General features: G+C 44.7%; 3 protein-coding genes across 5 annotated transcripts; all 3 read right to left on the reverse strand.

Moving 5' to 3' along the window:
* Positions 1-1,295: 1,295 nt before the first annotated feature.
* Positions 1,296-2,730, reverse strand: LOC120652423 (DNA-directed RNA polymerase II subunit RPB1-like). Its single transcript, XM_039930239.1, has 2 exons — positions 2,422-2,730; positions 1,296-2,321 (listed from the first exon to the last, which is right to left on the reverse strand). Exon 2 carries the CDS (start codon positions 2,227-2,229, stop codon positions 1,366-1,368), a length of 864 nt encoding a protein of 287 aa, XP_039786173.1. The 5' UTR covers positions 2,230-2,321; positions 2,422-2,730; the 3' UTR covers positions 1,296-1,365.
* Positions 2,731-2,932: 202 nt separating this feature from the next.
* On the reverse strand, positions 2,933-13,410 carry LOC120652420 (putative GTP diphosphokinase RSH1, chloroplastic). Of its 3 annotated transcripts, XM_039930235.1 has the most exons (24): positions 13,077-13,410; positions 12,730-12,941; positions 10,279-10,452; positions 9,644-9,709; positions 9,434-9,526; positions 9,100-9,231; positions 8,891-8,992; positions 8,713-8,790; positions 8,564-8,635; positions 8,284-8,391; positions 8,078-8,175; positions 7,629-7,689; positions 7,481-7,543; positions 7,339-7,395; positions 7,157-7,258; positions 6,887-7,045; positions 6,645-6,776; positions 6,479-6,565; positions 6,321-6,392; positions 4,818-4,904; positions 4,291-4,741; positions 3,901-3,962; positions 3,653-3,721; positions 2,933-3,527 (listed from the first exon to the last, which is right to left on the reverse strand). In XM_039930235.1, the coding sequence occupies exons 1-24, from the start codon at positions 13,102-13,104 to the stop codon at positions 3,435-3,437; spliced, it is 2,658 nt and encodes an 885-aa protein (XP_039786169.1). In that variant the 5' UTR covers positions 13,105-13,410; the 3' UTR covers positions 2,933-3,434. The 3 variants fall into 3 exon arrangements, 2 of the variants coding, with proteins under 2 accessions (XP_039786169.1, XP_039786170.1); XM_039930236.1 differs by lacking the exons at positions 12,730-12,941; positions 13,077-13,410 and adding an exon at positions 10,712-12,639 and having other exon boundaries at positions 2,940-3,527; XR_005666562.1 differs by having other exon boundaries at positions 2,948-3,527; positions 3,901-4,741; positions 13,077-13,346.
* Positions 13,411-17,627: 4,217 nt separating this feature from the next.
* LOC120652422 (nuclear pore complex protein NUP62-like) lies at positions 17,628-19,647 on the reverse strand. The gene is made up of 2 exons (XM_039930238.1): positions 18,204-19,647; positions 17,628-18,045 (listed from the first exon to the last, which is right to left on the reverse strand). Exons 1-2 carry the CDS (start codon positions 19,512-19,514, stop codon positions 17,872-17,874), a joined length of 1,485 nt encoding a protein of 494 aa, XP_039786172.1. The 5' UTR covers positions 19,515-19,647; the 3' UTR covers positions 17,628-17,871.
* Positions 19,648-25,422: the final 5,775 nt, after the last annotated feature.

The following is a 25,422-nucleotide window of genomic DNA, read 5'->3' on the forward strand; positions in this document are numbered from 1 at the left end:
AGAGAGAAGCTTGTGTGCATCCGTTCTTGGTGATCGGTTCTTGCTCAAGTGAAGACCCTAGCTTGTTACTCTTGGTGATTGGCAGCACCTAGGCGATATTGGTGATTGAATGTGTTTCTTCCGGAGCTTGCCAACGATTGTGGGAGCCCGAAGAAGGTTGTACGTGGCTTGAGCTCCACCACGCCGGGATGGTGAACGGAGACTCTTAGTGAGCGCCCTCGTCTCGGTGACTTGGGAGGTGACAAGACTCTTAGTGAGTGTCACAACGTGGATTAGGGGTGTGTGCCAACACATCGACACCACGGGAAAAAATCCGGTTGTCTCTTGCCCACTCTTTACTTTCAAGCACTTACTTTCATGCAATTATTCATGTGCTTGACCTTAGAGATCATAGCTTAACTCTACCTTGCTTAGTTTCTTATCTAGTTGTATCTTCATAAGCTTGTGTAGTTTGCTTAGCTAGCCGGTTGGTGAATTGAGCCTCACTAGTATTGCATAGGTTAAGGTTACTTTACTTTGTTTTAGAATTTTTGAAAAAGGCCCAATTCACCCCCTCTTGGTCCATCGATCCTTACAGAGGCTAGCACTAGACCATCTACTAGACGAGGCACACACGGGCATGGGTGACACACGCGGAGAAATCGAGCCGAACCTAGTTGGCGACGTGCGGCCCGTGGCGGTCAAAACGACATCGTCGTGAACGTGTGTGGAAACAACAAGAACGTGGAGGAACGAGGGGAGCACGAGCATGAGTGGCTCACTTACAATCGATTTGAGCCATTGGACGAAAGAAACAGTGCCCGGACGATGGAGTTCCACGGCTAGGTCGAGTTTGGGCGAAACTCGAACTAGCGGCCGGGGAATCCAAGATTCCCGGCGAGGTGGAGGTCGTGGCTACGGTTTGAGGGGTCGAGGAGGAAGCTAGGGAGGTGGTCGAGCTCTGGGGGCGGTGGATTTAAAATCCATGGAGGGGAGCTCGCGAAATCGGCCGGCGAACGGGGATGGCGCTCAAGCGTCGCCCATGGCGTCGGGAGGGAGAGGGAGAGTGAACCGAGAGAGAGAGAATGGGCATGGGTGGGTGAAGGGCGGTGCGCGACTTCAATGCTGCGTATGGGGATGGCCGGGAAAGAGCTCGATGGTCGGCACGTGGCGGCAACCGACGAACCACGGTCTCGGAGTGGTTGAAACAGAGCCGTCGCGGACCGTCCGCCGTCCCCTAGCGGACTGTCCGCAAGACACGGTGTTACACCGGGTAATGTAAATTGTGATGAGTTTGCAACAGACATTACTTGTTTGTACCAGAGAACTATAATTATATTCATTAAAAGGGCAGGAAGCCACAAGGATTAACGTACATCCCATATGCTACAAAGATCTGGCAGAGAAATTGAGGCATTCTATTGATATGCCCAGACAAGCCACAATTACACATGAAGAATAATGCTCATGAGGAATGCAAGATGGCGCCCCTAGAAGACAAGATGGCGCCTGATCCCACTGGCGCTCGAGGTGCAGTTGGCGGCGCCGCTTCTCTGGTACGGGTGATGGCGTCGGCGGCGGTAGCGGCGTGCCGGCGACGTGCATGACTCCGCGTCGGAGACTAGCGCCGACGGGGGCAACGTGCTTGGGCTGTAGTCTTGAGACGGCCGCGCGCCCGCACGAGGCGCCCGGGGCCTGTAGTCCGGTGATGCGGCGCGCCGGTGTGGATTCGCAGGAGCGCGGAGCGCCGTCCGGGGACTCGGCGCCCGGAGGCGGATGCGATGGCCTGTAGTCCGGCGACCCTGCTGCTCTCCAGAGACGGCTCACGGGCGTGTACTCAGGTGACGCCACGCGGAACGTCGTCGGTGTCGACGGCGCGTAGTCCGGGGACGCGGCGCGGCTCGTCGTCGGGGTCGACGACGGCGCGTAGTCCGCTGACGTCACCCCCCAGCCGCAACGGACCAGCGGCGCGTGCTCCCGCCAGGCTGGGTGCGACGGGGAGCTCGACGGCGGGTAGTCCGGGGACGCGGCGCGGCGCGGGGACGGTGGCGGCGGCATCGGTGGACCGAGCCGCAGAGCCGTCGACGGCGCGTGCTCCGGCGTCCCAGCCCTCCAGAGAAGGCTCACAGGCGTGTACTCCGGCGACGCGGCGCGCGGACTGGGCGCCGCCGCCAGGGGCGAGTAGTCCGGGGACGATGGGCAGCGGCGGTGCTCGGCGCCGAACTCCACGAAAGAGAGGACCCGCGCCATCAGCGCAGCAGACTGGAGCCGGGCGGGGAGAAGGGAGTAGGCGGCGATCGGAATGGAGGGCGGACCGGCCTAATCATCCCATCGTGTGCGTTCTTGTAATTTGAAATGAGAAAGAATAAGAAAAACAAAAAAGAATTAGAAATTTCTGGTGCAGAGTTTATGCGTGCTAGTCCAAGAAAAATCAACAGGCACCTGTTTCGGATGCAGTTTTGAGTTTATTTTGTGCTGCAGTGACAATCTGAGCACCACCTCTCAGCAACAGATATTGGTATCAAGCCATGCCACCACCCACCAATGCTAGTATACACGACATTGAAAGTGACAACATTGGCAATTAGGCTCATATGATGGAAAGTTGAAACTGAGACGCCTATATACAAACACAGCAACACATTATTTGTTTTATTGTCATTAAAGTTGAGTAACAAGTAAAAAGATGCCACTACGTGGATCCACAGAAGTTTCTCCCGTAAAATGTAGAGATGCCAGCATTCGTCAAGCACTTAACTCTCTTCTTTCTGGAAAGATAGACTGCAACATGAACACTTTGCCATTCCCTCTATACAGAACAAAGCAACTACTTTCTTATCAGTCATCTAATTATACAATTAACCACTCACAATCCAGATGCAAAAATCAGCAGAAGCATGAGATCCAGTCTCTAGTTTAGGATACCATTCATACTGCACCAGATGACAGGTTATTCAAAGTGCGCATCTACCAGTCAAAATTTTCCATTGCAAAATTGAAGCTATACAATAAATTTACAGGCAGACTATGAGAATAACCAAAACCGGACAAAATTTGGGAACTAGCATTCCAGGTCAAAAACCTAGTTGCACATTTAAGTAGACAACTAGCGTATGCAAGCCACGGAGGGGGAGGGGGGGCTTGAGGGGTGAAGAACAGCCTTTAACAATCTTTTTTAAGGCTCCAATAGATCCCTGCACTAACAGTACCCTACTCGCTCTGATATGTACACTCTCTTTTAGAATGATGCATATATATGGTTCTAGTTTGCTCCCCTTTCACTATCTGCTTTGACAGAGTAGGGAAGGGTTCCACTCGCTCACCAACCATGATCTCACCAACAAAATTATTGAGCGACCACCGGCCGATGCAGTGCTTCAAAAATTATCACCATCTTGGAGGAGATAATAGTGAAGCGGTGAACTAATGTGGTCACGTAAGTCTCTCGATATCCACTAGCACTCAAGAACACCCAATGGACACCAACTACATCCAACAGACCAGCCAAGAACACCAAGAATCATGTCAACACTTGAGCACGCACTGACCTGCAAGTAGAGAGATTATTTAGGTAGAATGCTCATGTAGAAGAACATGCTTGAAAGACAAATACTAGAAAGCACAAAGCATCATGCATTCATGACTGGAGGTAATATCAGTTAAGCAAGCATACCACATTCTCATAGCTTCCCTCGAAATGAAACAGCATTACACCCATTCCCCTCCTTTTATTAACTTCTGCCTGGAAAACATAAGACCAAAGATGATCAGGCAGTAACAAAACAAAGAGGATGTATATCCAATTAAGTGGATGCAAAAAAAAAGTAAAATAGCTTAGAAAATAGCTGAATGGCCATTGGCAAAAATGAAAAGATGCGCATTTTACACAGTTAAGAATCAAGGGAAGTTAAATTCACTTACCACACAAGAACATATTGTAATTCCACAGGCTGTTAAAGCTGATGTAACTTCAGCCATCATCCCTGTGAATGTCATCAAATTAATTCACGAGATCTTGCAAACATTACCGATCAAATATCAATGACAACATAGAAAATGTAAGGAATAATCAGTACAAGCAAGTAGCAGCTACAAATAAGAAGTATTTCATTTGACAAAAGAAAAGCAACAGAATACACATTTGTCGAATCAGACTCTTGAAGGAGCCAAGGAGGTTAGGCACAGAGAACACACAGCAATTGCCCGTGAACAGGGTTGCAGTAAAGCTCAGATTATACTTCAAACTAGAGAGGATACAAATCAGTATAAATTTCCTCTTTAGTACAAAAGTACAGCAAAGGTATATATTACCTTTTCGGTCAACACAGGCTATGCAAAGCCATTGGACAGAGTTGCCTTCTGCATTATGCCAACCAGAAATTTTACCAGATTTCCAGTGATCCAAACCAGGGAAAACTTCCTTACAGGTGGAATTGCCAGCGTGCGTTAACTCACTGAAGCTATCACCTCGAATTGCAGAATGACCATTAATTTTGATGCCCAATTCCTTAAGAGTTTTATTTTGTTTTCCGTTGACCTTTGGATGGACATTATTAACAGGTAAAAAGCCATTGCTACTTTTGTTGACAAAGGATAATTTATCTGAATTTAGTATCTTCTCCCAGTTGAATTTACTATCTTCATTCTTGGTGCTTGGAATTGAAAGCTCACTGTCACTTTCATCTTCAAGATCAGCAACAAAATTATTAACAGCCTCAGCAGTAATTTCAGCAGCAGAAAGGGCAGCTTGCTCCCTTAAGAACTGGATAAGGAAAGGATTCATTACTGCAACCATCTGATAATATATGAAAATAATTTGAAATGGTAGTAACACATACTTTCATAATTTTGTGTCTAGCGCTGCGAGTTTTGGCGTGCTGTAGCCACTGCTGGTGGCGCTGGAATGCATATTTACTGGATAATTTCTGAAACAGGAAACAAATGCGTTGAGTTAATCCAGACGCTCATGAATATAATACATTTTTGCCAATGCAATTGCTCCCTTGAAGAACTCCTGACAGATACAGTGCAGTAAAATGAGGAGCGTTGTGATACTGCAAACATATATGTAGTCTAGACATGCATCCAAATTGTTACAATATTAAAACAACATTTTAAAATACAGTCGCAGTTAGTGGGCAGTAATCACACATTTATGCCCTTATGTAGGTCTGTAGCCTTGATGGCCGCCTTGATATATTGATTAAGGGCATTGGCATCAGATTGGTTGTGCCCCCAATGCCCTAGGGCTAAAAAAAACTGACAGATTGGTTGATTCACTTAAAATAGATGTCCTCTAGGAAAAAGGAAGTAGCATTTGGTCTCATGGAGATGCTACAATGCATGTGTGTATTCACAATGGATCAGTCAAAAGAGAGAGGGAGAGAGAGAGAGAGATATCACGATCAGTTAAAAAGAAAAACAAGGAAAGGTCCATGCCGATCCCTGCATGCAATCTCTCTTAAACTCAGTATGCTTGTAATGGGTTAGTGGCTTGGTGGCTGTTTTGTAGAACAATATCTTAACTCTTAAACTGAAACAAGAAGCGCCACAAACTCATGTGTCCTATAAAGGAATTACTCCCTCCGTCCCAGAATTTAGCTACGTTTAGGTTTGTCGTAAGTCAGAACATTTGTATCTTTGACCAACAATATCTCTAAAAATAATTTGTTTTTTCAAATAGAAAAAGGTTACATGTAGTGATATTTGGTTTCACAATGAATTTATTAACACCATATTTACTTTGTCAAGTTATAGCTAATTCCCTGGGTATTCCAAGGTTTTTATTTCAAGATGTACACTGGTTGGTGCAGAATAGAATGATCTAGAAGGCCTGACTTGGTACAATCTGGAGATAACCTTTTGAGCAATCAACAAGAATCTGAAACACTCAGTTATTAGCATATTTATATCAGAGGGTTGTCAAACTGCACTATGCATCTCTCTAATACTATCTCCAGTCATGAATGTTAAGGGTATAGTATCCTTGACTATTATGACTACTATACCCTGTTATTATGACTACTATCTCCAATACTCTCTCTGATACCATGTTACGATATAGATATCCAGTTCATTCTCTCCTCTTCCTCCTATATCGTAACAATGAATACATGATGTTTTGGACGAACAAAATGTTTTGCAAATATTGGTCATAGGCTCCCATAAATACAAAGGTTCCTATTAGGAAAACAAGATTTTAAGGGCAAAAATCGACCAATAAGCATGTAAACACTGCAAAAGTTTGATAAAACCACAGTTGCATGTATCTTGACAATTGCAGAATAGTAAAAAAATCTAGAACAGAAAGAAAACATGTGATTCAAGAGAGGAATACTGACATCGTAAGTTATAATCTCCACCACTTCAGCATTTGCAAGTACATGGATTGGTGAAACTAGATTGCCGTTCACCTGCAGAACATAAGAATTATGAAGACAATATGGAATTCATCCTTAACAATGTATAGTCATTTTTCTTATTTTTCTTCAAAACTTACCTTTGCTGCAATCATTTTGTTGCCAATTTCAGTATGGATCAAATAAGCATAATCAACCACTGTGGCTCCCTTAGGAAGGTTTTTAATCTACATGTAACAGCATATTCAGACCCCCCCAAAACAGGATATATGCTATTAAGTAATGTATCCAAGTTCATTGCCTCACCTCGCCTTTAGGAGTAAACACAAAAACACGACTTCCCAGAAGATCTCGGGTGATTGTATCAACAAATTCCCGAGAACTCATATTACCAACAAACTCTTCTTGCCATTCGCGGATTGCGTTGAGCCAACCAATCTATAAAAGATGGTAAGATATTCAAATATCTCCCAAGCCCACTGGTAATAATATTTAAGGCAGAAGTACAATAAGCTTTAAAAAAATCAGTATTAAAGAGCATATAATACCCTCAGAGCAAATCCTGTATTGTTGAGGCAGATTACTTTTCCCTTGGAATTTCTTCCACTTGATATTCCAGGGCGAACAGGTCCAGAAACCACTCCCCTTCCACTGTAATGTGCAGCAATGCCTCTTTCTGCTATTAAATCCATATCTTCTGTTCTAATCTGCAATAAAGTTAGAATTTTTACATAAATCGCAATGAACAACATAATGAAAATACATTCTTTGTTTGAGATTTGCCTGTTTTAATTTAACAAATTAGTAAGCAACATTACCTGAACTTCCAAATGGAACATACTCTCATTAAGAAATGGTATCACTGTTGTGTGTAGACTTTGGTAGCCATTAGGTTTTGGAGTTGCAATGTAATCTTTTACCTGTTGCAACAATTGATTGCTAGATAAAATGGTATAATTCGCAAAAGAACATTGAATAGGACAAAAAGCAGATAACTCACAGCTTGAGGAATGGGTGTCCATATGCCATGAACGAGACCAAGAACATGATAGCAGATCTAAATTGAATTAAACATACTTGTGACTTATGAGCCAATAACAAATTCAATGTATAGGCGTATTGTAATTTGTTGTTAGATGTACCTGTTGTGCAGTGCACAATGGCCCAACACCATTGCAGGATTTTGGTTTTATGATGATCCGCAGCTAAGCAAATAACAAGTAGTTATTTTACAAACATGGGATATTAAAAAGGGTAATATAAATAGTATGAAAATTCGGAAAAACGTACCTGAGCAACCTGGTTCACCTCATTTATTGAACTCTTGGATTTGAGTGTAGTTTTGTAAATGCTGAAAGATGGCTCAAATAATAAATAATCCACCAAATAAACAACCATACCAATTTCAAACTAAGAACCAGAGGACACTTGTGACATAATATTAATATATTTTGATTGATCTTTTGGTTTAAACTGCAATTGAGACGCATAATTAAGCAAATGAGCATGCAGGCGCTACCATACCACAAAGTAGTGAAAATGTGTAGCAAAATGGTACATGTTATGATCTCATAGGAAATGAGTTGCAAAATTATGCAAGAAAGATCTAGGCAATACTATAGCATGTTAGCACTACAGCAAGCATTACATTGTATTCAGTCTGACATGAAATAGATAGAACTCTCTTTGGAGTATCAAGCCAGCAGCACTTTCAGTTTAATGAGATGGCATGTGCTCACCTGTAGAGCTCTTTGTAAACTGAGCGCACTTCTGTCTCAACACTCACAAGATCAAGAAACTGATCCTCAGCAATCTTTTGCCTTAAAATTCTATTTGCCTGGAATTAAGAAGTCACAAAGTAATGCCATCCATTGCAAACACGAGAGAATGATATTGAATCATGCAGTATCAATCGTAACATATAAGTAGCAATCAAACACAGCACCTCTTCCAATTCTTGTTCATGAGCTTTGTACAAGTCTTCAACTCTTTTCCTTAGTTCAACAAAGCCCATGGGGTTCACGTACATGAAGGATAGATATTCCAGCTCAGACTACAAAGACAAAAGCTGCTGGTCAAATGGAAGGAAGAACTAAGAGTAAAACATCAGATATTCCTCATAAATGAACAGATACTCCACAGATCTACATAGAATTGAGAGCTAAAAAACAATACAGTATTAAATTTAGCTCTTGTATGTCCTAGGCAACATCAGCAGCAGATACCTTTATTCGGTACATCCCAAGGAGTTTTGCTAGAGGGGCAAAGACCTGCAATGTCTCCATGGCGATGGCATACTGCAAAAAGTTGTCCTTAGTGCTTAGAATGAAAGTATGGTGCAGGCGTGTCTTAAGTCACTGGAACAAGAACTCACCTGCTTGTGCTGGGGCATATGTGTAAGAGTACGCATGTTATGCAACCTGTCTGCCAGTTTGACAATGATCACACGAACCTACAGCATTGTTGTTTATATTACATATTTTAAGTTAGAGCTACAGAAATAAATCTCTTTTTTTTTATAAGATAGTCCATATGTGATTAAAAAAAGATACCTCTTCTGTCATGGCAAGAAACATCTGCCTTAGGTCTTCTGCTTTAAGATCTTGTTTCGAACTACCCTCACTTTTGCACTGAAGTTTACCCAACTTAGATACCTACATTAAAAAGAAGTAGGTTTTGGCATTCAATTTATTACATATATTTATATAAACTGCAACCATACAAAAAAAAAGAGGAAAGATTGAAGTCACCGATAGTGTACCTTTGTCTCCCCTTCAACAATGCGACGCACAGTTGGCCCAAACTCATTTTCTATTCTTTCAAAGGTAACCACATCTGTATCCTCAACAGTGTCATGTAGTAAACCAGCAGCAATTGATTCCCAGTCAAGTTCCTAATTATGCATGTTGAACAGAACAGAACTTAGGTTCATTATGTATACTAGGGACAATTAAAGAAATCACATCAACATAGTGCCATGTTTTCGCAATCAAGTTCCTAATTATGTCCAATGAGAAATAAAACTTTCATTGCTACTAGCCCCTAGGGAAACTCAAGGAAAATGCATCACCAGTGTCAACAATATTACTACTCACATGCTCTCCAAGAATACGAGCAACTTCAACAGGATGAATAATGAATGGCTCTCCACTTCGCCGTTTTTGTCCACTGTGTGCTTCATATGCCAACTGCAATTATTAATGAGATATCATGAGGCAGCCATTCATGCAGGCACTTCAACAGAAACCAAAAAGTTCATAAATGCTTTCTAAAATAGCATGGAAGGAATATCGTGTATCAGTTACCTTCAAGGCGTCATGCACAAAGTTTAACTCTTCAGGTCGGAGATATGAAACAACTGGTTTGAGATCCTGTTATACAAATGCAGAAAACAGTTATAATTCACTAGGATTGAAGTCAACTCTTGCTTCACATAAGGAACCTTAGCATTAACACTAAGCCATGCTTCACGTAAGGACTACCAAGTTACAAAATACAGTGGCATTGGGAAAAAGTGGCATGGTTGGTGAAATGAATGTATTGTGCTCAGCCCAGAACTTCTACATTTTCAGAAGTTCTCAAGGAGCTTGACTTCCTCTTCCTTTTTAGTTAAAACCTTTGTTGGCACCATGGAAGTGAAACAGAAAATAATTCCGTGGTGTTCAACTATCAGGAACAGAATGATTCCTTACTCAATGCATATGCTAGAACATTCATGCTAAAGTTAGAGGTACGATGGCAAGCACCGTACATCATTTCTTTTAAGAAAAGGAACAGGCCAAACACTGTTGTATTTTTCACTAAAAGAACACACATCTCTGAATGGTGAAAAAACTGCAGACCAAACTGAGGGAATTGATCAAAGCCCAAAACTGTAGCGCTTCAAATATGTGCAAAAGAACACATTAAATGAAATCATTGTAGTGAACAAATAACACACCTCCCATAAAGTCTCTGGGGAGATGAAGAAGGATTCAGATGATGAATAGCAGTAAGCTCTCCATGTTGGGTCAACAGTAGACCAAGGTCTGACAAAACTTTCAGAGTAAGCAGGCGATGAACCATAACCAAATCTCCCTTTATTAATGTCCTCATCCAAGGTGATGTGCAGTAACTGAAAAGATAAGCAACAGGCGATAGAAAATAACTCAACTACTTTAATATATAACCAACGGAATGTGACTGTAGAAACTAAAAAATGTAGCATGCTAACCAATGGAAACGTGACTGTAGAAACTAAAAAATGTAGCATGCACAAAACAACCATATTATGAAATGGAATTAAAAACTCACAAATTAACAATATCATGATCAGCACCACCACCAAGGTGGAGTATAAAGCGAAATGGTCACCAAAGTTACATGACACGTACCATCACAACCTCTAGAATTCTGTTTAGTTGTATTAAGAACATTGGAGTGTCTTCTGATAGTTTTAAAATTCTCTAGAAAACCTTTGGAGTTTGGACAAGTCATCAGAAACATAGCTCCTTAAAGTGTCTATCTTTATCCTTCCATTCACGACTAAAGGGGCTGAAGCACTCCTCCAGTCTTAGAACACAATTGCTCACAACCCAGCCTTTTTCATCAAAAGAGTGGTCCCAGTACGGTTCAACTTTTTCTGTCTTGTCCAAAACCAATCAGCACTGTTCCTTACCCACACTACATAAGATATCCAAAGCCCAGAATGACATTCCTTTAGCATCAGAAAACATTTCTGCACCTGTCTTTCCAGCAGGCTTGATCTGAGGTAGTAGCAGAGTGACCACAGAGTTATACCTCCAAATGCTATCTATATGTTTCCGTTATCAACACACCAAGAACAAAACTGAACTATTAGATATTGTACTAGAGAACGCAGTCCTGTAGTTTGTTATTACTGTGGATTCCAGGGAAAACTGGTGATAACTGTGGGTGAACACAACAGAACTTTAGATGGTTAAGGCATCCTCAAGGAATGGTCCTTTTGGCGTGGAGTAATACATTTTTTTTCTAAGAAGAAAACAACCTCAAGTTTGTCTGTGAGGTTGCTAAATTCTTAGGAGCACAGCTAGTACTTCCACCAAATATTGGCTACAACAGTAAAATAGATGCTTGCAAAATTTAAATAACTATCAATTGGAAAGCTAAAAATGGTATCATTAATCCTCTTATGCTCTGTGACAGAAAGGATGTAATTCTAGAATGCATGCTATCAAACTCTTATATTCACCACTAACACATAAAAGCACAAAACTGCATGTGTGAGATAAGCCAATGTCTAAACCACACCTATCTAGTAACAGTTAGAATATGTTTAAAAGTACACCTATTTATTAACATATAGAGTATGTCTGCTATACATCTATTAAGTAAAGGTCTAGTAGAAAACCATGTCTAGACAGCAAATACACGAAGCATAGAAAAAAAGGTCAAGGAGGCCAATAGAAAACTGTCATGCAAACCAGATGGCAAAGGTGAAAAAGCAACAGTATAAAGGCATGTCAGTTATTGATTTATCAAGTCAAAGGCAGGTACATGGAATGATTGTAACTGATATACAGGTGATTACAGGATGCTTGACTACTTCAGGGAGGATCACTGAAACTGAATCTATCCAGAACTTGTGTACTTTGGAACTTAAAAATGTCATACCATGCATGCAAAACAAATTTCAGATTGTATTGTTCGTCAAACTCAATTACAGAATAAAATGGTCCCTTTACTAGAGTAATTCTGATTCAATTGGATGGATTGTAATGCTGCTGATGATGATATAGCATTCAGCTAGTCAGTCAGACAGTAGCAAAAGCAATGATTGCCAGTTTGCCACAAAAAGGAACAAGCAATGCATTTTGCTCGCCTATAAACCTAGATAAATATTTTCAAAAAAAATAAACCTAGATAAATGATACTGCACTATACTATACTCAAAAGCCAGTCCTTCATGAAGCCTCGTCCAATTAATTAGCTCACCTCTGTAACTAAATCATGATATATTCTACCGGCATTGAACAGCACTCACCAAGACCAAGAGAACATCAGGCTCTATGTCTAATATAAGTTATTCTGTGAATACATTTAACAGGACCTGCTAGCGGAAATTGTAAAACTGATCATGTAAGGTAACCAAATAAATGCATAATGAAATTAAACAGCTAACTGAATAATTGTAAAAAAATCTGCAAGGAAAGCGCATTTTAAATTCTTATCCTGCATAACTTAGAGGCTAGAGGGCTCAATTTGAAGTCAGATAAAACATGTTTGCTACTAGAATGGAGAATCGAGTTGTAGACCACTACATCCACTAAGTTGGCCCCAAGTAGGCAAAACACGAACTCCATATCACGAAATCCATATCCACACTATGGCTCGAAATAACAGAAACAGCAAGAGAGCAGCAGCGACGCACCGAGTTGTTACTCCGTCGGGACCGCCCACGCCTCCTCCAGCCGCCTCCGGCCTCGGCGTGGCCGCAGGAGGAGCACGGGGCGGTGCTGGCGAGCGCGCCCGTGAGCGCGCGCGGCGCGTTCCACGCGCACGAGAGCACGCTGCATTCGTAGGGCCTCCCGCCCCCCTTCCACGAGGCGGCCCTGCACGAGCTCACGCACTCCAGCGACGACGCTGCGCACAGAGGCACCACGAAAGGCGTCACACCCCCTGAAGGGAGCGGCGAAATCGAGAACCCTAGGCGGCGCAGCGGAGCCCGTAGGACCGAATTGCGCTGCTGCGGCGGGGAGGTGCGGATGCGCCCGTTACCTGGCACGGCGGGCGGCGGGGTCTGCATGGCGCGGCGCCGCGCAATCTCATCGGCGGCGCGGAGGCCCTCGCGCGGTCGCGGTCGCCGCCGCCTCCGGTGGGGGCGCGAATTGGGGAGAGCGCCGGGAGCGGCGAGCCGGGGTCGAGACTTTGCCGAGGGGGAAGGAGGGGGAGGGCGGAAGAACTCGTAGAAGGGATAACACGAGACGGAGGCCACACAAACGCCGCGGCCGGTGAAATGGAACAGGGGCGGAGGGGGGTGCGTGCGCGACTGCGTGCCCTGCCTGCCCTTTTCGCTGGGTGCTCTGCTCTGGACTCCGCAGCTCGCCGGTCTCTGTTCCTATTTTCATCTCGCCGGGCGATTCTGGGTGGTTTTTATCTATGAATTTTTGTCTGGTCTCCTTGCCGGGGTGGCGTGGATCACTGGATTCTAGCGCTGCGCTCCACTTGTATCGTGTAGTACAGCTGGTCTGAGCTCACCGCCGGCAAGGCGAGGTTCCGCAGCTCTGTCTTCACAATTCAGGCTTGTGCTTAATGGGGGTGTTCTGAAAACGCCAGATTTTGATGATACTACGTGTTTTTCGACCTTTGGGGGTGCTTAATGGTTGGGAGAATCTTCTTCTTGGGAAAAGAAAAAGATTGCATGCATGTCTTATTCAAGCAGTCCAGCCTTTTTTGTCCATTCCTCATTTGCTTTTGGGGCTGTTTCGACCTTTGACTAGCAACTAGAACAAATGAGATTTTCCATGATCATTTCAAATGCCAGCAATGACATGTGCAGGCTAGGATAGGTTACTTGCGGTTGTTGTTATCTAACAACGTATAAAGGACTACTCATGTGACATGTAGAGGATATCCGTATCATGAACTTAAATAGATCGTAGTAGTATTTTCTACGGAAGAGCAAGGAACGGATAGCTAGGAAGCCTTTGCGCCTATCATGAGTGTTAAAGAGCAAGACCATCCATCGGTACTACAAATAGAACTAAGTTTGCAGCATGGATTTGATCCTTTTAAGGAAAATATCTAGTGTTCTTGTACGTTCTTAGTATTTTAATCTACAACCTTGGTTTGCTTGTGTCTTTATGTTTACTTTGCGGTCCCAGATTACAGATACGTTTTGTTGGTGCCACTATTTCCCACACGGCAAGTTATGCACGCCATACTAAATCCGGCAAGTATTTGATTACGTGCCCAACATTTCTACTGCCTTGGGCCATCCATCATCATGCACTCGTTTCGAAGTGAAGCCATGTCAAAAACAAGTGTCTAAATCTTTTTGGGCCATAAAAATCTTGCAGACCAAATTTCCCGCAAAAGAAAAGTTTAGAAATCTTTTGAAGGCGAGCAAACAGTCTTTCCCAATTTATTCTCCCCCACCATCTTCCTTTCCCACGCCTTCATTCTTGTTAGTTGAAAGCGGTCTAATGACTTTAAAAAAAAAAGTATATCGGACAACTCACAAGTCCAGCATCACACGCCCACTAAATTAAACAACTTAGCGGCATAGCACCAAGTCCACAATGTTTTGTCCCATGCATATGGATCTCCCGACACATAAGCTCGTATAAATCTACTTTTGGTGTGCTATTCAAATTTTATTCTAGCTATTCAAACTTTTGTCCCGCTACTGTATAGTTTTTGTTGAATTTTGTCCACCAACTCGTCAGGTAAAAAGGTTTGTAGTTGCACTCCACTTGCCAAGTGTGTATGTAACAGACATTCGCCAATCTAATTGGATATGACCAGTGGCTGGCACTGATTTGTTGTGAGAGAAAAGTACTGCTGGTTTACTGATGACGCTGCTGCTGGTTGCCAGCAGAACATAGCATAGCACCAAGCGCCGAGCAGGCAGAGCACGAGATCGTATTCAATCCCGTACATAAGCCTGGAAAGCGACCGACCGAGCCTTCAACGTATCACCACCAATGCCGGTGTCCGCCCCAACGAGAGCGCTTCGCTCGATGCTGGCCTGCGCTTCGGCCCCTCGCTGTTGCAGCAGCTGAGGAACCTCGCCTCCCGTGACCATCTCGCCGAAAGATACACGCAGCCAGCCAAAGAGATGAGCTCCTCTACTACGCGGCCTACAGACTAGTGCAAGTAGCCGAGAAAAGCTATCACTCACACCAGTGTCTTGCCGTCCAGGGAAAAGAGAGCATCAGTAAGATCTGACAGAGATGTTTAGTAGTACGTGTGTGTTTTGATTGGGCACTAATCAAGGTCAGAGCGCTTGGTTAGTGACGACACCTCGCACCCGCGCCCTGCGGCAGCGTGGCACGCTTTCACGTTGACTCTGGGCGGCCAGGTCGGTGCTGGATTTATAGCCTAGATTCGCATACGTTTAAAGACCGCGTATTATACTTGTTTTTTTAGGTACCAGTTCACGTCGGTGCTGCTGTTCAAAGTCAAGCAGGATGTTAGTATCTTACCGCGTATTATACTTGTTTTTTTAGGTACCAGTTCACGTCGGTGCTGCTGTTCAAAGTCAAGAAGGATGTTAGTATCTTACTCCTACTTGGGAAGACTAGAGAACCATATTTTTGACTCGAGAGAGGAGCGGAGTCAGTCGAGGAACAGCCACGCGAACACATTGGCAAGTTCCGGAGAGATGCATTTGCAAAGTGGACTTCCACATGCAGCATGTGGACACACATGCTGAAGTCAAATGAACGCCGGCCTGTCACACAGCTGAGTAACCACTTCATTCCACGCCTATAATCTGATAATACCACACATCAACAAAGGGGGCAGCTTCTTTCAAAAAAAAAAACAAAGGGGGCAGGGTACATGTTACAGGTCTATCGAAGCTTGAAACGAGGAAGTTCTCAAAAAAAAAAAAATCTACAGTACTCATCATATTGAATGCTCAGACATATAAAATTTTCTACAGTACTCATCATATTAAATGTTCAGATATATGTATGAAGCATTAAATGCAGTTGAAAAAATAACTAATTACATAGTCTAACTGATTAGCATGAGATGAATCTTATAAGACTAATTAGTCTATGATTAGATATTATTTATCAAGTAACAACGAAATATGCTACAGTACCAAAACCAATAACTTTTCACCAACTTCATCAGGCAGCATTTATGGTTGGCCCTACCACGTACACGTACTGATCCGCTTTCTTTTCTTAAAGGGTACCGTTGATTATCACGGGAATATTTTTCTTCTTATACAATTACCTTAAAAGATTACCTGCATGAAACGCAAGTGGCAGAACTTCAAACTGTGGCCATCATCCACACGAACAAGTCCATAATGTTGCGACTAGCTGATTGTCATGTGCAAGTCCACTCACCAAAGGTAATTAAGATTAATAACATTAATTGATACAGTTCAAATGCTTAATGTGCATGAGCACTCAGCTACGTGGAAAGCGCACTGATGACTCGCCCCAAATTCAGCTAAACTTCACTAACAGAAAACTCATACATAACTACAGGCTACTGGTTTCCCTAAAAGCAAAACTATATAATAACATCTAAAAAGAATAATCAATTACAGGGTCATTCTCCAATTTGGTGATACCTGGTCAATGAAGGTAAAACAGACCTAAAAATTACCACAATAAACCTAAAGGAGGAGCAAATGTTGAACTATGTTATTTTTGTGGTGAAAATAAAAAGGGGGGAAATCAAGACTCCAATCCCTTTACATTAAACGACTGGGTAACTTTGATACAAATACAAAGGATCACTGGAATGAGAAGGCCACACAATCCTTCATGCAGAGCTCTGGTCAAAATCAATATATTACACTGAGGTGCTGGTCAAAATATTACACTGAGGAGCATATATTGCTCAACTTTGCATGCATCTGAATCTGGATATTCAGGTCCTACAGCCAAAATGAACCCACAAAGAACAAATGTAACCGGAAAGTGTTTTCAGCCATGCATGACAACCAGGAACGTACGCAAGTAAGCAACAATAAGAAAAAACAAAAGATTTAAGCTGCTATCCTGCTTAGTTTATCCAAGGAGCAAAATCAACAAGCAAATTATAAACAGACTATCAAAAGATAATCAGCTAGTGACCATGAATGCTAGGATTTCAAATGTACACGCCCATCGCCAAAGAGATAAAGGATACTGATGGCAAAAATTGCTAGTTAGATGATTCATGGATGAAGGTGGCAAATGGCATCTTACAATTACATGGCAGAGGATTCAAACAGCATGCCATCAGAATATAAACTCCACTAGCATAAAAAGGTGGGGCAAGAAATGTCCAAATGAGACTAATAACTTTTTTCTCGAACTACGCAGGAGAGCTGCGTGTCATTTCATTAAGGTAGAAAAAAGGCAAGAGTGCCCACACAAATACAACACAAACACGCGCGCACGCGCGCACACACACACACACACTAATAACTGGTAATGATCATTCGAAGATTCAGGTTCAAACATCCACCATGATGTCAAAAATCAGCTATGCAAAAGCCAACCTTTAAGGTCATATTAACATCTTATGTTGTCTAAATATCGCATGCCTGATGTCTCACATCAAAACCATTGACATTCTAACAAAATATGTGCAGAACTCACGCCACAAAGATTAGCTTTTCAAGATTAATATATGATACAATACATAGATTATACAAATCAAAGAATATACTGTATGTAAATTTGTCGATTTGTAGTTCATACTTGATAACAGCATAGCTGCAAACTATTCCCCAAAAGCCACAGGTATAGCAAAGTGTTAAAAACAACTCACAAATCTCGTGCCAAGGATTGAGTACAGTGGTAGTACAATATTACATCAGGGCGCTAGAAAGACATCCCTAGTCTGCCAACTTGTTCAAGCGGTGAATTGTACTCCTGGCAAGCCTATTTGCAGGGTCAATCTTCAGAACCAAACGCAGGTCCTCTGCCCCAAGCCTATATTTCTCCGTGCTTTCATAAAGGAGAGCACGCTGCACTAGCACTGAGACATTCTCCTTATCTTGGTCCAGCACCTGCCCAGGAGAGAAAACCACAGAGACTCATTAATCGGAACACATTTTTGTACCACCATTCAAGTCTTCTAGTAACAATATATCATGCTAGATCATCTACCACATTAATCAAAGTACACTTTCAGGGTAATCAATACGTCTACAGGATAATGTATTACCTTAGAGCAGTCAGCGATGGCCTTCTTGTACTCACCAACCTCCTTATATGAGGAAGCCCTTGAAGACAACACCTCGACAATGTCTACATCTTTCCCTGATTTCTCAATGAGCACAACAGCCCAAGACAACCACTTGATGGCATCAGCATACTGCCCTCCCTTGTAACTATCCATCCCTTTGGCCTTAGCAGCCGATATTGTCAATCCGGATGGTGGCGGTGGCAGGCCGTCCAGCTCTGTGGTTGCACCACCACTGTCACCACCACCAAACTCTGCCTCCACATCGACCCAACCATCCATCTCACCAAACATGTCACCCCCACCACCACCATTGCTCGCCGCGGTTGCAGTCGGTGCAGCTGTGGTCGAAGCGAACAGATTGTCCAAAGGATCCACACTAGAGTTCGCTGCTGCGGCCGCAGGGGTAGGCGCTGGAGCTGATTGGGGTGGAGGCGTAAAGCTGGAAGGTTTCGTGGCACCAGAGCTCTGGAAAGCCCCGAATCCTGCGTCAGCGCTCTGGAAGCTCCCAAATCCAGCGTTGGCGCTGGAACTCACGCCCTGGAACGCCCCAAATCCCTGATCCGGCTTGACCGAACTAGCCTGCTTAGCCGCATTCATGGACCCCGGCTTCGCCGCAAATGGATCTATCGAGCCAAACGGATCCTTCTTCTGCCCCGTCGGCTGCGCGGCGGGCGTCGCCGCCATGCCCGCGGGCTTCATCGGCCGGCCACCAACGCCGTATTCACCGGAGCCCATCGGCGCTCCGGTCGTCTTCGGGAGCGCGCTCGCCATGCCGCCCATGGAGAAGGCAGAGCTGCTGGCGCTGGCATTGGGATTCGCGCCGGTGGGCCTGGAGGCCTGCGGCGCCGCGGCAGATCTGAGCGGCGCGTTGGACTGGGCGCGGGAGGAGCCGGAGCCGCCGAGCGCGGAGCCGAGGAGGTCGCTGAAGAGGGCAGGGTTGTTGGCCTGCGGGATGCCGAGACCCGATGAGGGCGCGGCGGAGGACCAGCTCCGGCCGAAGATGTCGCCGACCATGGAGGTCGGACCGGATCCGGCGGGCCCCGCCGCCGACGCCGCGGCGGGGGACGGCTGATGGGTCCACGACGGCTTGGCGCTGGTGGCGGGCTGGTGCGTCCACGAGGCGCCGGTGGCCGGCCTGGTGGAGGGGTTGGCGGCCGCGCCCGGGCGCTGGTCGCGGAGGGGGCGGGAGCCGGAGGAGCGGGAAGCGTTGATGCCGAAGTCGAACTGGTAGGAGTCGAAGGAGGTGGTGGTGGGGCGGGAGGAGGAGCGGTCGCCGGAGTAGGAGTTCATGGCGGCCGGTGCCGGAGATCTGCGAGGAGGATCGGGAAGGGAAGGGAACGGTGGGGGGACGGTGCCGGTGGCTTCCCTTCCCTTCTTTATTTGTTTGTTTGATTTTTGTTCGATTTTCTGACCCCCTTTCGCGACTGGGCATCTCTTTTGTTTCGAAGGAGGGAGGAAAGAGGCGGAAGCTGCGTTGGCCGGTGGCCCGGCGGGGCGAGCACGATGGTAGGTGGCGGGCGTGCTGGCTTGGCTTTTTTTTTTTTTTGAGTAATCTGGAAAATGTGCGGCGGCTGGGGCGTTTTTTTATATATTTTTTAAAATCATTTTTTACAAAAATATATTTTCGGTTTCATAATTTACATATTTATACCCCTACTGTCCGGCTGCGGGGCGGCCGGCCCCTTGCCGCCCTCCTACCGGGCGGTAGGGACCTTAATATAAATAAAATTTATTTTTAATCGTATTTTGGTCCCCGTCCGGTGGCGGGGCAGTAGGCCAGGCAGCCGCCCGGCAGGATCACACCACCAGCTTCCTAATCCGTAGCCACCATCCGTAGCCCGAATTTATCATGTTTTTCCTTATTTCTATGAATATTTTAAATAATTTGAACGGTTTACAGGATCGCACCACCAACTTCTTGATACGAGTCCTTCTTCGTATCCACCACCAACAGGTACGTATGATGAATATGTACCCAAATATATGACTTATAAGACGATGATTAAAATATCTTAATTGCTACTGCATAGGGACCACACAGGATACCTTTGAGGCGAGCTTCGAAGACTAGAGTCGGTTATTTTCTACACCTAACCAGCAGGCCGATCCTACCTTCCAAATATCTGTGGCCACCGGACGTCCAGGTAGAGACGTAGGGTCTCCAGACCGACACACCTACCCTACAGACCACGTCCACGCACATTGTAAAAGAGGTCGACATGGGCGGGGTGGTTAGGAGGTGCTTCTAGTTGTTTCTGTATTTTTGTTATGGACATGTCGTCATGTTATACTTATTTCGTTCTCATGCATCACCTATTTCGTTCTCAGTTATGTATGTGTATGAATTGCTAAGTTATACTTTTCATATTCATTTACTTTACTAACGGTTTTTATTTCTATCCAAAATATTTAAAACAACATCAAATACCGCATTGTCGCACTGACAGTCAAGGTTTAACCTGCGGGAGGGGCCTGCCACCCCCTTCCGGGCGACGGGTAGGCCTACCGCCCCGCCACCGGGCGGCAGGTACCTGCCGCCCGGCTGCCTCCCCCAAGGGCCAAAATGCGATTAAAAATAAATTTTATTTACATTAAGATCCCTACCGCCCGGCAGGAGTGCGGCAGGGGGCCGGCGGTCCCGCAGCCGGGTGGTAGGGGTATAAATCTGTAAATTATGAAACCGAAAATATATTTATGTAAAAACTGATTTTGAAAAATATAAAAATAAAAAAACGCGCGGCTGGGTTGGCCTCGGCCTTCCAGTTGTATTGGGCTTTCAGTTAAGGTACAGTAAGCCCGTGGAGTAAACATGTGGGCCGGCCCCAACACATCCTACCAAATGCGGCCCAACTTCCGTTTCAGATTTTCTTTTTGTGTGTTGGTTGATTTTATTTGAGAGAATTGCTTATATGACACTAGAAATAATGGGCCTACGGGGACCGTCCTTCGTCGCGCCATGATCCCAACTGCCCTCCTCTGTCTCAGTCTTCATCAATTTCTTTCAAGAGCATTACAGACTTTTTCCATTGCCTCACCTCTTCATCTAACAGTGATTCCTAACGGACTTCACAGTAGTGTCAAATAGATAAAAAAAACTTGAGTTGGGGACATATTGGCAAGTTTCTGAATTTAGATGTCAAATAGGCAATATTCATTATTTCAAGTGTCAAATAAGCAATTCTCATTTTGTTTCTCCGTGGCCATTCTTGGGCGGAGCTGGCATCGTCAAGCTTACCCTTTTCTGTGCACTCCGTGTCAGTGTCTGTGCTGCTGAAGCGTATTGGAGCGTGGTCGGTCGCTAGTCCAAGGAGAGAGTCTGGATGACTCGACTCGATTCCAGCTTCTCCTCCTTCGCATCTTGCAACATACGGGCCCTGGACAAATTAAAGCCGGGGCATGCATAGCGCACGCACTTCGCTTCGTGCGTTCGCCAAACATCAAGAACAGATCGGACTTCAGGGATTGTCCCTTTGATTGGTCCAGAACCTCCTCCGTTCCGGAGGAACAAAGCCCACTTTATGCTGGCATAGCTGGTTATTCTTTCAGTCTGCTCGTGTGCATCTCCTCCGTCCAACAACAGCTAGCCTAGCGCACGAATTCCTAGCGCAAAGTTTATGAAATTGGTTTTGTAAATTGTCTTTGTTTGACATGTCCCGCCCATGCCCATAACTCCAAAAACCCACTGCTGCCGCGGGCGGCGAGCCGACCGACCGGAATTTTCTCGCCGGCGACGTGCTGGTGCTGCTTCTCCGATCCCAGGCGATCCATCAGAGCGCGGGTACGGCTTCTCCGAACTGGCTCCCGCTGTTTCGCAAGTTCAGAGCTGAGAACGGGGGGGGGGGGGGGGGGGGGGGGGGGGGGGGTGTAACTACGTTGCATCAGAAAGACCGGGCGCCGGAATCCCCATCGGCCCATCGATCTCATCTCACCGTTGGTCGGTCGAAATTAAAGGTGTTAGGGAGCTGGAATCAGATCCATCCACCTACAGCCTACAGATCTGCAAAATTAACATTTCAGTAGGACGCTTTAATCTCGATCTCTTCTTTTTCGCAGTAATGGTAATCGGGCACCGTTTTTTCCCAAGATCATGGTTCATGGCCTGGATGGGTCAGTGCGGCGAGAAAAAAGATTGGCTTCTTTCTCAAGAATGCGCTGAGGAAAAGGACGTGCAATGTGCGTGTTAATTAATGCTTATCTGAGGGAAAAGGACGTAAAATAACGGAAAAGATGTTATAGTTATGGAAATGGATTTTATAAAGTATGGTTTGTTTTTATTTGGATGATATATTCTAGGGAATCCTTTTTTTTTGAAAATTATCTAGGGAATCCCTAAGGAGGAAAAAAATCATAGAGCATATTCGAGAGAGAAGTAGGCAGGGTTGTTGTATTAGTGGTATTATCACAGTGGTGAACAATTCTAAAAAATGACATCCTAGACAAGCTCAGATATGGGTGGTGTCACCAGCATTAGTTAATTTTTTTAATACTTCATAACCTCTCTTATTTTCATTTTTTAAAAAAATTCACCCCTACTTTGGTAGACAATTATGATCCCGCCTCTGTTATTACAACTTGTGGTGTTGATCACAATTGACCTCTAGATAAAAACTACATTGTTTTTTTTGTCTAAACAATTCCCTCCTCTCTCGAAATGTTAATTGGTGGTGATCATAGAAAGTTGCATTGTGTTGCAACATATTAAAACCTCAGTGGACGCATTCTCGAAACAAGAGTGCCTAAGTGGACTCATGATATGAGCATGGTCAAGTGGTGTCCAGAACGGACGAGTTTCCACTGTTCCTTTTCTTTTCTCGTCTCAAGACGAGTTTGCATTGGTTTAGTGCGTTATGGATGCCCCTGAAGTCGGGGCACCCCTCCTGCTACCTCAAAAAAAAAGTCGGGGGCTATATTTCCTCTCACTTTATTGAGTTCTCTAGAACTATTGGATTGCTGGTATCTTATGAGGCATAATTTAGTAGAGTGACGATCTAGACGAACTCAATTGGTTGATGACATTTCCGAACAACAAGAACTGCAACAAAAATTTAAACTTATTAGTTTTTCAACTTTTTTAGAATGTTTGGAGAAAAACTAACAGCTCACGCCGCACGATCCGATGGCTGGCATAGGCACCAAAAAGAGAGGCACCTGGTATGCACCTGGTGCATACTAAATGGTGGGCCCGTATGCACCGGTGCATACCGAATTGGTGGGACCCGCACCAGGGGAGATGAGGTGGGATAATTGTCTTCCCGAATTTTTTTATTTAATCAAGGGTACAATAGTAAATCCATAATTGTGTGAATAACTTTTCAAGTAGTATAGTTTAGAATTGAATGGTGGATCTAATATAGTTTGAGCCGTTTATGAGTTAGACCCTACAGGCGGCGGCGATTTGGATGAACCCTAGGCGGCGGCGATTTGAATGAATCCTAGGCGGCGGCGATCCGTGATCCAGTTGAACCCTCGCAGCCACCGCAAACCTTCGCGGTCTCCGATGACAGCTCCAGTGGCTGGTGCGCCGCGTTGCGGGCGCGTCCATCCATCCAAGAGGATGGTGCAGGGATCTGGTGCCAACTCTGGTGAATCGGATAATCCCTCATCGGATTCCTACAACATCAGTTCATCTTGCCAATGCTGTGATCTGTATCCTTTGTTTCCCTATTGATCAGTGTCATTTTTGTTTGGTAGGAGGGAATCTAACATTTGTGAGTTCATTTCTTGGGTGGATGACCAGTGGCCACCAGAGTTCCAGCAAGTTGCATGTGGCATTTGGCATCTGTATCGTCTGGAGGCAATCCAGCTGAGGAATGATGCCGTTGAAGAGAAGGAAGCTATGCTTTCAGAATAGGATCAGCCATGAGATGTATGATAATTAGTCAAATCTATGGGTTCATCATGTGCATGTTTGGGGGGATGATGGTTGCCATACTATTTGGCACATTCCTGAAGAAGTAGGTTGGTGTAGCACTGTTCATGCTCATTTTGCATGAACAATGACTTGTTCAGAGGGAGGTTGTAGTGGACGCATGGGTGTGTGAACTGAAGTAGATGCAGGTCTGGACCATGCATGCTCTAGTGGTAATGGAGCCATCTTTGTGTGAACTGAAGTAGCTGTGTCTCCCTTAGTTGTGTCTCTTTTGATGTTCAATGATTGCTGTAATTGAATATGGCTATGGTAAAATGTGTGATATTTTGTTGCTTGATAATCAACTTGCTAAATTTGTGATTGAGCATGGGAAGGACATGTTACATGTTAAACAGAGGACTACAATCATTGTTCATACAAGGTCTGCAATGACAATACAACATTGCATTAATCCACCTAACTTCACAAAGCAGGCATTGTTGTTCATCAACGGAGCTCAGATCATTGGCATTCACCAGCATAGCTGGACACCACAATCACCGGACAACTTTGGAAGGAGCACCGGTCAGACTGTTGCTGCCATGTACACGCACAGCCCAACTGGCGGCCCACGAAGTGGGGCTCATCCCGAAATATTGACAAGTAATATAACGGTGACCACCGGTGCAACCGGGTGAGTGCAGTGCAATCCATGTTTACAGCATTCACCGGTTAGATCTGTTGCGGCACCGTGCATCATTCACCGGTTTTGGGAGTGCAATGTAACATTCCAAGTTAAATGCACTCACCGGTTAGACTACAGCTGCACCGTATGATCTTTCTGGTAGAGTAGGAGGGTCAATTTCGAATCGGTAGGCTCATAGATGCCTAAAATATGGTCCACTGCTTTAGAACGGTGAACACGGGTCCAAATGGTGCTCGTAAAGAACAGCTTCATCAGCTTTTCTGATGAATCCTTTAGAAAATGTACTATTTGTCCACGAGTCCAACTGGTGAGTGCAGTAAAAGAGGATCACGTCCAAATTCATGTCTTTTGAGTACGTACTCAAAGTCTTTCACAAGTTGGCGCCACACTAAACCTTGGTCGTGCAAGGTCTTGGGGGGGGGGGGGGGGGGGTTGAAGCACAGTTCACTGGAAACATGGAAGATGTTGCAGCACATTTTATCGAGGTCCTTGAGTCAAGGCAATATCAAATCGTAAATCGCCTTCCGAGTTTTTCACTTCCATAGTTTTTGTCATCGAGTTTGGATTCGTGGAGGCAAATGATTGTGGGCGACAGGGAGGGGAGCGGTAGCCGGGCGTTGGAGAACTTTTCCTTCTTGCCAAGG

This window comes from Panicum virgatum, chromosome 9K (genome assembly GCF_016808335.1).
Source record: "Panicum virgatum strain AP13 chromosome 9K, P.virgatum_v5, whole genome shotgun sequence".
NCBI lineage: Eukaryota > Viridiplantae > Streptophyta > Magnoliopsida > Poales > Poaceae > Panicum > Panicum virgatum.

What these genes read in the sequence shown, in the direction of transcription:
- LOC120652422 (XM_039930238.1), bottom strand. Translation starts at nt 19,514, where the DNA reads ATGAACTCCTACTCCGGCGACCGCTCCTCCTCCCGCCCCACCACCACC. An exon ending in CCATCGCTGACTGCTCTAAG is followed by an intron (nt 18,046 to 18,203) that starts GTAATACATTAT and finishes TCTCCTGGGCAG; the next exon opens with GTGCTGGACCAAGATAAGGA.
- LOC120652420 (XM_039930235.1), bottom strand. Translation starts at nt 13,104, where the DNA reads ATGCAGACCCCGCCGCCCGCCGTGCCAG. An exon ending in CCCGACGGAGTAACAACTCG is followed by an intron (nt 10,453 to 12,729) that starts GTGCGTCGCTGC and finishes TTATCTTTTCAG; the next exon opens with TTACTGCACATCACCTTGGA. An exon ending in ATATGCCCCAGCACAAGCAG is followed by an intron (nt 8,636 to 8,712) that starts GTGAGTTCTTGT and finishes AACTTTTTGCAG; the next exon opens with TATGCCATCGCCATGGAGAC.
- LOC120652423 (XM_039930239.1), bottom strand. Translation starts at nt 2,229, where the DNA reads ATGGCGCGGGTCCTCTCTTTCGTGGAGTTCGGCGCCGAGCACCGCCGC.